We start from the raw sequence: 12,910 nt of genomic DNA on the forward strand, positions 1-12,910 counted from the left end.
CACCTTGCTTCGTGTAAATGTAGGGCGGGATTAGAGAAGACCACGATTCTTGGCAAGAGCGGTAATGATAAGGCAAGGCTCGTTTTAGAAGCTTATTATATCAGAAAGCTGTCCGAACGTTGTGTCAGTGACACGTCGGTACACATATACTCATCTGAATGTGCTTTTTTAGATTCGTTTTTTGATTAACTCGTTTGCTTGACGGATGTGCATTATCTGTACCTCGCTACGCGCATGCTCTTCATTCCCTTCCTATATATCCCCTGTACTTCAGCATGAATAAACAGTTGGTAGTAGCGCTCGTGTACGTCTCAGTGTGTCTCTCTTTGTCCCTTGTCTGTATTTTTGCGCTGAATTCAATTTAACATGCTTCACCAACTAGCCCGGCAGCTTGCTCTCCTGAACTGCGTTTCTGTGTCCTGTCTCCTGCGTAGTTTTATGTGTTCAGAAGGGCGTGATAAGGTTACCACCTGCGGTGCGGATCAGTGGGTCATCCTAAGTTGTTACTTTCCTGAGTCGGACAGAGCGTGGCCCGCTCATGACGGAGTAGTCAGCTCCCGTGACGACCAAGGCAGTAACCGCGCGACCAACTACCGCAACTTCAAGGTCACTTGTTCGCGTTCTCGTATTGCACGCTGTCTTCGGTGTCCGATCTCGGCTTTGCCGAGTAGTGAGGCTGCGGTGGGCGTACTCCGACGTTACTTTTCTGGGCAGCGGTAAAGGTTTCAAGCCTGGTCGCGTCGTCGTCGTCGTAGGTGTTATCGTAGCTGAGGCATGGTCTCGCGTTTTCGTCGATGGATGATCTTTGTTCCTCCGCTTAGAAGCAACCTCACCTACAGAGGCTGCTTTATTCAGTTTAACTATCGGGGGCTGGGCGAGAGTCCACGCATGGCCTAGCCTCGGGTAGGAGACACAAAGCGCGGTGACGATGGCAACGGGGAACGTGATAGGCGGGTCGGCGATGAGCATTATTCCCGAGGCAAATACTCCTTAATTTCGGCTGGTCGCTGGCCTCGTCGGGGTCGTAAGGCGTCGTAAGAAAGCCCTCGGATGCCCAATCTTCTGCATGGGCAGTGCCGGAGGATGTGACCGGCTTCGTCACAGTGGAAGCATTGTGGGCGGCGCTGAGCAGGAGTTCTCCACTAGTCGCATTTCCTCGGCTGTGTGCGACGCTCGTAGGACGAGCGGGTTGGCGCGTGAGGGAGGCGGTCTAACGCAGTTGGCTGAGGGCTATAGGGGATTGGGTCCCGTCGTCGAGGTGCAGGACGGCGCACTGCTGCGGCGTAAGTCGTGGCTGGGGGCTCCAGAGGCTGCGCGGTTGTCGGTGTCACAACCAAGGCCTGTTGCACCTCATCCCGGTTGACGTCGGTGAGCGAAATGAGCTGCGGCTGCGTTCCTGTTGGCAGCAATCGTCGGAGCTCTTCTCGCACCACTTGACGTATAATAATAACCTCCCGCAGGTTATCGCTGTTAGCAGTGTCCAGGCAGCTTGCTGAGAAAACGCGATGCTGGCGGTCATACTGGCGGGCTCGGCCATCAAGATTTTTTTCCAAGGCCTCTTCGACGAATTCTGCGACTCTTTTCGGTGGGTTCCGTACGAGGCCGGCAAAGAGTTGCTCTTTAACTCCTCGCATAAGCAGCGTTACCTTTCTTCTTCCTTCATGCTTGCAGCAGCATGCCGGAAGAGACGCTTCATCACCTCACTGTCCACTGCAACGGTCTCGTTTGCGCGTTGTATGCGAGACTGCAGCAGCTGCTGGGCTCTCTCCTTTCTCACGACGTTCGTGAAAGTCTCAGAAGTTGCTCCTTGAAGGTTTCCAATTCGTAACGCTAGCTTCCTCATTCTCAAACCAGATTCTTGCTGGTCCCTCTAAGGCGAAGAAGACGTGGTTAAAGATAGCTGCACAGTCGAACTGTTCCAGCCATTCTTCGGGGTCGGCGACAGGCGAAGCTTCGAAGGTTGGTGGCACCCTGGGCTGCTGAAGAATGATTGGAGTTGACGACTGGGGCAAGCTCGTGGTTGACGTGGCTCTTTGCTTCCGCTTCCGGGTAGGCTCTGGCAGAGTCCCGAACTCCGGTGTGTCCCCTAGCAGACATCGGCTTGCGCGGTGGAATGGAGTCAAGTCCTCCGGTGAATGACACAGAGGGCCGGCGTCACGACTGGTAGGGGGTTTCCGGTACATAGAATGCTACCCAGCACCTCCACTAGATTTCAAGTTATAGTGACGGCAATCCAGCGGTCAGGAAGACAGCAGCAAGACTTGCAAACGAAGCGCTTTATTTGGGCTGTCCTGGGCCTGCAAAAGAACTAAACAGCACTACAGCGGCGTGCGCAACAAATGTGCTTGTCCGTAATCGAACTATGAATGCCCGCCGCTCGCTGCATCGCTCCATTTAAAGCCCGCCAGAAAACATCGAGATAAAAGGTCTAGATCAACTTTACTAATCAGGAAAAACGTAGATGGCTGCGATCAATAGAGTCCGGTCGCTTTTCGCGTCATGAGCAAAACTGATAACACTCCTTTCCTGCGGCTTTGAGCGCGAACGAACGGTCACTACAATGATACGTGGCAATATTACAGCATTAGGCACTTGACACTAGTGAACATGTAAACCTGCTATTTTCAGACCAAAAAAAAAACAGAACCAAGGCACTAAAGAATATAGACTAGGATGAGTTCATTAGAAAGTGTTTTGTTTTTTGAAAGGTGTGAAGAGTAGGTGAAATTTGAACATTATAATTAAGACTATTCCACAAATGAGGATCCATAACTTCTAGCCTTTGTCAACCATAATTGGTGTGTATTGTAGGAAGCAAGAGCCGATATCCTGTAGTAGACGTGTTGGTGCAGAGTGAGTGATGAAGACATATTGTAGTTAAATTAAGTGTGTTGTCAATGATCTGAGAAATTATAAGGAAGCGGTATTAAAAGTCACTAGGTCGTATATATTTAGGATACCCACAACGGCAAATAATTCATCCGGATGTGCAGTCTGAATGTTTTACGCGACAATTCGAGGAGCTCTTTTTTAAAACCATGCAAGGAGGCCATGCATGGTGAACATATGCATCCCCAAACAGATATACAGTAATTAATATGGGAATGGGCAAAGGCGTAATAAAGGTTAACTAGTACATGAACGATGAAGAAATTTCAGCCTTTGGAAAATACAAACAAGGCGTATGAGGCTTTTTTAATCAGTGATTGGACATGTAAATCAAACTTGAGATAATTATCTACCACGATACCCAAAAATTTTGTGTTGGTAGCATGCTGAATAGGCCAGTTATTGTAAATTACATCCGTATTCGGAGAAGCAATTATTTCAGAGTGAAACGGATAAAAACGGTTTCACTAGGATTAAGGTTGATTGGATTCGCCATGCACCATTTATGCATATTTTGTAATTCTTTATTTGCTTTTATAAACAGGGAACTTTCATCGCGGTGTGCTAATACTAGAGTGTAAGTAGAATCTGTGAGTTGTATTTGCTTCTGATGTTTTGTAGCGTTTGGAGAATGGTGTGTGCCCAGGAGTAGTAGTTGTTTTGGAGCAGACTCTACCGGGGGCACGGGTTGACGGGTCCCTTCTGATAGGCGGGCCTGCACTATGGGGCGAGTATAGATGATAGTGTTGAGGATTTGCGGGGTCGCAGCGGAGCACCAGAGAGAGACGACCAGCGTGGCAGGCTTCTAGTTCCGAACTGCCCGTGCCGGGCGTGCGCTCCGAGCACGCGCTGTCCATCTTTATTTTCTTCTGGCGCGCGCTGTAACCCCGATCTCAGCGCCGGCGCTTTATAGCGTCGCCGGGCGCTATAATAGTGTTGATGATAGAGTGGTCACTACCAAGAGTATGCTCGGTGTTGAACCAGTCTGCGTGTCTTACGTTGTCAGCGGGGGTAAGGCTGGGACAAGTGTCTCGAGTTGCGGAGTTACCCACACGTGTTGGATGGACGGGGTCAGTATAAAGAGTAATGCCCAGGTGGAGATGAGTTCCGCAAGCTTTCTGTCACGCGACTTCTCGTTGCAATAGCCCCACAACTCACTGGGGGCGTTGAAATCGCCCACGATCAGAAGGAGGTCGGGACCTGCTATCTTTAGCGCCTCGCTAAAGATGTCCGAGAACGTAATGTTCTTAACTTTAGGGGGGCAGTATATATTTACGACAGCTACGGGTGGGTCCGTGTGACGCAGGGGGAGGACTGTTACCATCATGTACGAATAGGATAGATTAAATTCGAGATTGACCTCCTGCGCGGTAAAGCCTTTGTGGACAACAAGGCAGGTGGACGGGTGCCGTTAGAAAGTGTTGTAACCCGACAGCCTCGCCGCAGCCCCAGGTTCCTGGAGTCCGAATAAAGCTTACGGGGGCTCAAAGAGCCGTGATATAATATCTAGTTAGCTCTTATTTTAGGGCCTTTGAAACCGCGGCAGTTCGATTCCATGAGAGAGAAAGCCTAATGTTTTGTGGACAGGCTGGGTGGTCTAGTTCCCACTGCCATGTAAAATTTTGGGATGAGTTGGGCCTGGCTCTGCAGCTACGGCTCCCAGGCCCTGAACTAGGAGGGGCTACGCTCAATCTGTTTTTTAGCCTCAGATCATGCACCAACCAGCCCAAATTTCCACCCTTTTGAACTACGCTCAATCTTCGGCGATTACGCTCAGGTCAGCATTTCGCGGAAATTTTGATGGACGGTTAGCGTCCTTTAGCGGACTAGGTTTACGGCCGAGGCGTGGGTCATACTCGTTAATCCATGTTTTAATGCTAGTGGTGACCGCATTGGTCACGTTCTGAGTGATTTGTTCCACAATCTTACCAAAGTTGGAAAGCTGGCCCCGCTAACCAATTTCGGCTAGGCTGTTTTCTACAGTCGTGATGCGGCTGTCCATCGTGTTTTTCTGAGGGCCCTCGTACATAGGCCCGGGTCCCTCAGAGCGCACCACGGGTCCCGCCGGCGACGACGGCGGGGAAAGCGGGTCTGCGGGTACAGAGCGTAGAATTTTGTTTTCAGCAGCTAGCTGACTTACCTGCGCGCGAAGCACCACCGTTTTGCGGCGCATCTCTATGATTTTGGGGGAGAGGGAAGAAAGGTTTAGACAGGTGGCGAAGGCGACCCTAGCCCAGCTACTACTTTGCTCGATGAGTCATTGGAAACTGCAGCCGATGTTTGGCCGCTGCCGCCGAGCTCCGGGAAGTCCTCGGCGTGGAAAGCCGGAGTGTCCTGGTCCTGCGACCTCTTCGGCGACGTCTTCGGTGACTTAGGGGGTGAAGATGGCGTCTTATAATTGGCTGGCGCACGCTTGGCGACGCCGAGCGGCTGTGTGCCATTGGTCGCCACGCCGCCAGCCTTGCCGCCGCAAGCACGTCCTGGCATGGTGTCCGGCGACTGGGGAGGACGTGTTGCTGGGGGCCTCTTGGAGCTCCGGCTGGCGGGGAGTCCTGGAACTTTGTGGAGCAGGCGAAATTTGCGTTCGCAGGCCCGTGAGTCTGCGAGGTGGGCTTTCCCGCATACCATACAAGCAGACTTGCACTGGTGGGGCGCCATGCCGCCGTCAGCAGCCGTCCCTACGTTTTGGCCGCAATGGCCGCAGCGTTCCTGTACTACGGGGCGAGGACAGTTGGCCACCGCGTGTCCGATGGTTGCACATCGGTACCAAGCAGGGATTGTGCGCTTGTACTCCCGCATCGATGTGACCGTTGAGTTGAACAGGACAAAGCGTGGCACCTTCCGGCCCTGGAAGGTGACCAGCGCAGTAGAGGATTTTCTGAGTTTGCGGACGAGATGTCTCCGTCGCGCCATATGATTTTGTCGCGGAGGGTAACCGTGGTCTCCCGTTCGTTAACGGTGATGACACCCCGGCACACCTCGCCGTTGAGTTTCGCGTGGCGAATGAGAGGAAGTGAATCCTCACTTGACTTCAGGGTGAATTGAATTGACTGGGCACGGTGGCATTTCAGGGATGCGGTCACCTAATCCGTTCCTCTTCATTCCGCAGTTGTGGATCGGCGTGCTGTTGGCCATCGCCAGCATCTTCGCCGGGCCGCCCGTGCATGAATAGGACTTCGTCATCCAGAACATCACCGCCTTTCACGTGGATCCTGTTCTTCATCCGATGCTCTGGAATTCCATGATAAAACAATCAACGGCTACATGCACCAATGACAGCGTGCATGACCCAGGAGCACCGCCAGCACGTCACCAGCCTATAAATGACCCACTCGGGACCGGCGCTTCCACTGGGCACGGTGGCATTTTTGAGGGATGCGGTCACGTAACCCGTTCCTCTTCATTCCGCAGGTGAGAAAACGCTACGGAAATTGCATTCGTTCTAGTGATCCCTTTCTATTTCTGCTGCCGTGCCCACGGATGTGTTGGTTCTTCTATCGAGTTGCTCTGTACTTAAAGAATTGTTAATGCTTGATGGTGACGTTGAGACAAATCGGGGTCCCAATAATGTTAAACTTTCAAAACAACTAGAAGATATAGCTGCAGATATCAAAGAGACAAAAGAAAAACGAATGACTGACATAGAAACTAAACTGGATGCTGTATCGAGACAGGAAGCCAAAATCGCTCTCTGCCAAGACCAGCTCGAAACTATGAATCGTGTAATTCAAAGTCTGGAAAATAGAATTGATGACTTGGAAAACCGCAGCCGTAGGTCAAATTTAATTGTTTACGGCTTCAAAGAAGAAGACGACGAGACTTCTGAGTCCTTGGAGCGTGATGTTAACCAAAAGATCATTCAAGACAAACTTGATCTCGCACCAGTTACCATACAGCGCATTCATCGTATGGGAAAACCTGCAGAGAACAAAACTAGGCCAGTTATATTCAAGCTTCTGGACTCTCGTCAATACACGAAAATTCTAAATCAAGGACGTAAACTAAAAAACCAAGTGAGGAAATCGGCGAAGAAATTTCCTATATAATAAGAGACATAAGAAAAAATCTCTGGAACAATACCAAGCCTAACCGCGATAAAGGCGACAAAGTTTCAGTAGTGTTCGACAAAATTTTTATCAACAGTCAAGCCTACGTTTGGGACTATGAAAAGAACGGCAAGATGCCTTTGCGAAAAAACCATCGTAAGAAACAGACACGACCCATCAAGCCTTCAGTGACGCAGTCAACTCCATAGATCACGCAATTCTAAGCCACAAAAAAATTTCTGCTTCTAAATACCGATTTCCGCAACATAAAGGTAATAGAGGTGACATCGGTAATCTGCACAGCCAGATTACCGATGACCTCATCTTTCCACCCTCGTAGAAGGTATTTCACAAGGATCGGCCCTCGAGAGGTGGAGGAGTTGCAGTCCTCATTAAAAACAATATACAGGCTGTTTAGCTAGAAGATGTACCTGATCTTAAGTGCCTTTGCATGAAATTGTTTTGCTGGGGACATTGCTTTATTTTGCATGCGGTTTACAGGCCTCCTTATGTAACACAAGATTATCTAACTAAGTTACAAGTTCACATGTCAAATTACAAAAATAAAATATAGCAATTCGGCAATTTTAACTTACCTGGCCTTGACTGGGAACATCTGCAGCCGTGTTCTGGGTACAAAAAAAAGTGGATATTGTATTCGACATTATGCTTACGCACAACTTCGGCCATGCGGTTCGCGAACCAACCCGCGAATTTCGCATGAGTAATTCAGTTCCGCCCACAACACAAACGCTAACTTCCGACTGACCAAAAAAGCCAGTCAGTTCATGGTCAGTCGGAAGTTAGCGCCTGTGTTGTGAGTGTGTTCTCTCCCCTTTTGTCCGTCGTCCTGGTTTTGCGCTAATCTTATGATATAGTAAAATGAATTCGCTTTTCGAAAAACTAATAGCGCCACAATTTAATAAGATTCTGCTTTATAATAACGTAATTTCTGCAGAGCAGCTGGGCTTTGTGTCAGAAAAATTACAAACTACTGCCGTTGTGATGATGATGAATGGTAGTGATTTTTTCATGGCGCAAGGGCATCTGCGGCCAAAGGGCGCCCTAGCACAAGCTACTTTCGTTTTCTCGAGGTGGGGTCACACACCCATTTCACCCTGATTAAGACGAGCACCAGGCTGCCAAGGGAAGCTTGTGCCCATCGTATCACCGGTGGGTACCCAGCGGCACAGGGGATGGAACCCTGCAGCTCCCGCATGCGAGGTGGACCACTAGGCCACTGCTGCGGTCACTGCCGTTGCAGCTCATTCGTATCAAATCAACACTGCTCTCCACAGAGAACAGCTTTCAATACTAGTGTTCCTCGACATTAAAAAAGGCGTTTCAATGCGTCTGTTACTGTGATTTGTGGTACTGAGCAGGCGAGGCTTTTTTTGGAAGCCTTTCACATAAAGAAAAACGCAGCCTTGTGCTTGAGTGACATGTCAGTTAAGTTGTATGCGGCGGAGTACGATTTTCTGAGCAATAATGTCTGCGCGAGGCGGTAATTCACGGCTGCAATAAGGCACGTGGTGTGTAAATGTGGGTGTTGTCTGAGGCTATAAATGTATGTGTTTTTCAACAAGCAGTTGGAAGTTGGCGCCCGTCCGTTGTCTCCTAGTCTCTTTTTTGTCCTTGTGAAATTTTTCGCGCCTAGGTAGTTTTTCCAAGTTTCAAGATGCAAAACCAACTAGCCCGTCAACATGCCTTACTATCACTCTTAGTTGACCACATTAGAAGCATGCGGCCTTAACAATGATTTCTGCAATTTTTCGCTAGCTGCCTGTCCGAAAGAAAACAGAAAGTAGAGCTGAATATCGCACAGTCTGCATTCCTACCCACAACTTGCAGGGTTCCGGAAAGATTTGTATTGGGTGCGGTTTTGTTTTCTATGTTCGTTAATGACCTCCCGCAAGCCGTTCGATTTTCAAAGGTCCTGATGATTCGGATGACACTGCTGTTTTGTTCTCAGCTGAATCGCTGTTCCTCCTAAACAACACCATAACGTCTGAACTGTCTAATATTTCCGCGCAGTTTTGGGCACATAAATTCAGATAAAACTAATTACGTAGTATTCCACTCTAGGAGAAGACACATTGACAATGATACCATTCACATATCATTAAACAACGGTAGGATTCAGGGAGTGCCTTGTATTGGCGTCATCTTTTACCCACACCTGCAGAGTGGGCTTGTCAGCAGCAGACACGGCAACATGCTAAGCAATCCCTTTTGCTTTGCACTTCAGGTCTTTCTCGGAGCCCTGCTAGCGCCGCGTAAGTGGTATCAAGCGACACGTGCGGACCATGTTCAAGGATTCGATGCCGTATCAGCAGTACTGCTTTCCGACGGAGTCATCACTGAACCAGACCAACCTTGGCTATCAGCTTCCACACCTTTGACGACATCGGGGACGTCATGTCACGTGGCTCATCCATCGACTATAAATCTACCACCGGAGCTTTTCTTCGCCAGTGGGCTTGTCAGCAGCAGACACGGCAACATGCTAAGCAATCCCTTTTGCTTTGCACTTCAGGTTGGTAATCTCAAATATGAACATTGTTATCGAAGCGACGATCGTTTTTTAGTGCTGCTTCCCTGCCCACTGAGCGTTGAGTGCTTTCTGTCTTGTGTTATTACATTATCGAAAGATCTGTTGTCTTGTGGCGATATTGAAGCAAATCCTGGTCCAACTGAAAAAGAGATGCTATCGGAGTTACTAGCAGGCCAGGGTAAGATTACTTCAACAATGGAGGGCCTACAGGCATCACAGAACAAGATAGAAGACAAGCTTTCCTCTTTAACTGAGCGTATTGACGGTATTGAGAGACAGTTATCCGGCCTAAATGTCTTAGCCACGAAGGTGAAAGATATGGAATCTACCATATCAGAACTTCAGGGCGAGCTTACTTTAGTTAGAAACCAGATGGATGACTTAGAAAACAGAGGTAGAAGAAATAACCTTATCATTTACGGTATAGAGGAGGACAGCATTGAGTCTAACCATGAACTGGAAGAGAAAGTAACAAACGGCGTTTTTCAGGAAAAGCTGGGTTTAACGGTAAGTGGCGTCGAAAGATGCCATATAATGGGTAAAAAGGAAGCAAGCAAGGTGCGACCTGTCATTTTAAAACTCCTCGATTTCCGTGAAAAAATGTCCATATTACAATCATGTCATAAGCTCAAAGACTCCGGCATATCAATAGCTGAGGATTATTCAAAACGAGTTCGAGAAATACGTAAACAATTATGGAAAAGCTGTAAAGAAGAGAGAGACGAAGGAGCCAAAGCAAAGTTATTATTCGATAAACTAAGCGTTGATAACGTCCTATTTGGTTGGGACGAAGCGAAAGGTTCTCGCTTCAGGCTTAAAAAGAAATCAAACTGACTTCTCACCAATAAACCTCGGACCCTGAAAATATTAAATGTTAATTGCAGGAGTGTTCTAAACAAGACTGCTGAGTTGGAGGCTCTTCTGATTTTGCACGATCCAGAAATTGCGGTTTTGACTGAGACTTGGCTTAACGACACAGTATTTGACAGTGAGTTTGTACCCATTGGCTACAGTTCGTACAGAAAAGACCGTGATGGTAGAGGTGGAGGCGTTAGCATACTCTTTAAGTCAACCTTGCGAATTTTCCCAATGTCGGATATACCCAATGTAGAGTGTATTTTCTGTAAAGCATACTATGGAAATGTTAGATATGTTATTGCAGCAATGTATAGGCCCCCTAGTTCTACCGTTTCCGTTCTAGACGATCTCAAACAATATTTATACACGAATGTCAAACTTGGTGATCGTATTATATTGTCAGGTGATTTTAATTTACCTAATATAGACTGGTCGACGTTCTCACTTGAAAAACATGACGCTTTAGGTGAAGCAATGTTGGACATTGCTTTTTCCTTTGATTTATTGCAAATTGTGGAACAAAGCACAAGAATTCAGGGCAGTTCTCAGTCAGTCCTTGACCTATTTTTTGTCAGCGGATCAATAGGCGCAGATACAAATTACGAAATAGTACCTGGAATTTCGGACCATGAAGCTGTCCTACTCACCATTGCTGATGCCGTCTTGGATAGCAAGCCTAAATATCCATCTTACCCAAACTTTTCTCGAGCCGATGATGTATCAATCATTGACATACTTTCGCTTAACTTCGATGCCTTTTCAGATAGCACGGATGATGTGCATTCGCTTTGGTGCAGGTTTAAAAAATTAATAAAAGAGTGCATTGACCGTTTTGTCCCGCTGATAACTAAAAAGAAAAACGGCAGGAACCCCTGGATCTCCCGTGAGACGTTACGACTCCAAAGGCAATTGAAGCGTCTTAAGAAAAAATTTAAAATCCATGCTGCACAAGCGGTCAAAAAAAAGATTGACGAAATTTCCTCCCGCCTTAAAAATCAAGTATATGCCGATAAACAACGCTACTATGGTGAATCACTGCCCAGTTTCATAACTGCAGCTCCAGAAAAGTTTTGGCGTTCTATTTCTCCGACTTCCAAGGAATGTGATGTATTTCATGTTGATGGTAAAGATGTGTGCGATGGCAAGGAAATAGGAAATGCATTTAATAAACATTTTAAGTCCGTCTTTACTAAAGATAATGGCGTAATGCCGTCTTTCGAATTACCTACGTCACCTATACCCGATGTTAAAATAAGTGAAACAGGAATACTAAACATGCTTTTAAATTTGGACATTAAAAAGTCTTGCGGTCCGGACAACATTCCAAACACATTTTTAAAGCTGTATGCAGAATGGACCTCAAAATACCTGCACGTTCTGTTCACGAGATCATTGTGCGAGGGACAAGTGCCGAGCGACTGGAGGACTGCCAGAGTGAAGCCACTACATAAGGCAGGAAAAAAGCAGTGCATTCAAAATTACCGCCCAATTTCTTTAACATCTACGGTATGTAAACTCTTGGAACACATAATTCATAATCATATTTCAGAATTCTTGGAGAAATATAACATACTTACGAAGCATCAACATGGTTTCCGAAAAGGCTACTCTACAAATACCCAATTGGTTCTAACAGTGCATTACTTTGCTAAAGCAATTAACAATGGAAAACAAATAGACGCTGTTTTTATGGATTTTTCAAAGGCTTTCGACAAGGTGTGTCATAAAAAGTTACTTCACAAATTAAGCGCAATACTGAAAAATTCTCAACTAATTAACTGGCTTGCGGCTTATCTTGAGAACAGAGAACAATTTGTTGTTTTTAATGACCACCATTCAGAACGACTTTCAGTTGGCTCTGGCGTCCCGCAGGGCTCGGTGCTTGGGCCTCTTTTGTTTCTTTTGTTTATTAATGATGTACTGCATGGTATTCCCGTTAAGGTTAAGCTTTATGCTGACGACTGTGTGTTGTACTCGGAAATAGAGAACGCTGCTGACCAGGAACTGCTGAACAATGCCTTAGGACAAGTTGTTGCCTGGTGCAAAGCTTGGTAAATGTCAATTAATTTTCAAAAAACTGTTTTTATGACCATTACACGCAAGAAGCACAAGCTTAAATATCCATATGCTACTAACGACATATTTCTCTCCGAAGTAACACACTACAAGTATCTAGGACTCTGGATCACTAATGATCTCACTTGGATTAAGCACCTTGAATATGTAGTAGCTAATGCTAACCGCAAATTATTCTTCTTGAGGAGGGCTTTGAGACTTTCCACCCCTTCTGTCCGTCTGCTCGCATACAAAAGTGTAATTCTGCCGATACTAGATTATGCATGTGTAATTTGGGACCCTTTCACCAAGACTAACATCACCAAGATGGAAATGGTGCAAAGAAAAGCAGTTCGCTTCATATATAATAGCTTTGGACGTACATCAGTAACCGAAGTACTAATGAAAGCAAACCTGCCACCATTAACGCAAAGAAACCGTGTATCACGACTAAAATTCCTTTTTCAACTTATTAACGGTCATTATAAAACCGACCTCACGGGAATAA

At 46.9% G+C, this 12,910-nt stretch overlaps 1 protein-coding gene and 1 pseudogene across 1 annotated transcript; one reads left to right on the forward strand and one right to left on the reverse strand.

The window, feature by feature from the left end:
* Nucleotides 1-5,094: 5,094 nt before the first annotated feature.
* Nucleotides 5,095-7,551, reverse strand: LOC149334675 (uncharacterized; annotated as a pseudogene).
* Nucleotides 7,552-9,414: 1,863 nt separating this feature from the next.
* LOC149334676 (uncharacterized) lies at nucleotides 9,415-10,323 on the forward strand. Its single transcript, XM_089556302.1, has one exon. The coding sequence runs from the start codon at nucleotides 9,439-9,441 to the stop codon at nucleotides 10,321-10,323; it is 885 nt and encodes a 294-aa protein (XP_089412428.1). The 5' UTR covers nucleotides 9,415-9,438.
* The last annotated feature ends 2,587 nt before the right edge of the window (nucleotides 10,324-12,910 follow it).

This window comes from Amblyomma mixtum, chromosome 8 (genome assembly GCF_055824585.1).
Source record: "Amblyomma mixtum isolate Tamu chromosome 8, ASM5582458v1, whole genome shotgun sequence".
NCBI classification, from domain to species: Eukaryota; Metazoa; Arthropoda; class Arachnida; order Ixodida; family Ixodidae; genus Amblyomma; species Amblyomma mixtum.

Coding starts and splice junctions, on each gene's coding strand:
- LOC149334676 (XM_089556302.1), top strand. CDS start 9,439: ATGCTAAGCAATCCCTTTTGCTTTGCACTTCAGGTTGGTAATCTCAAA.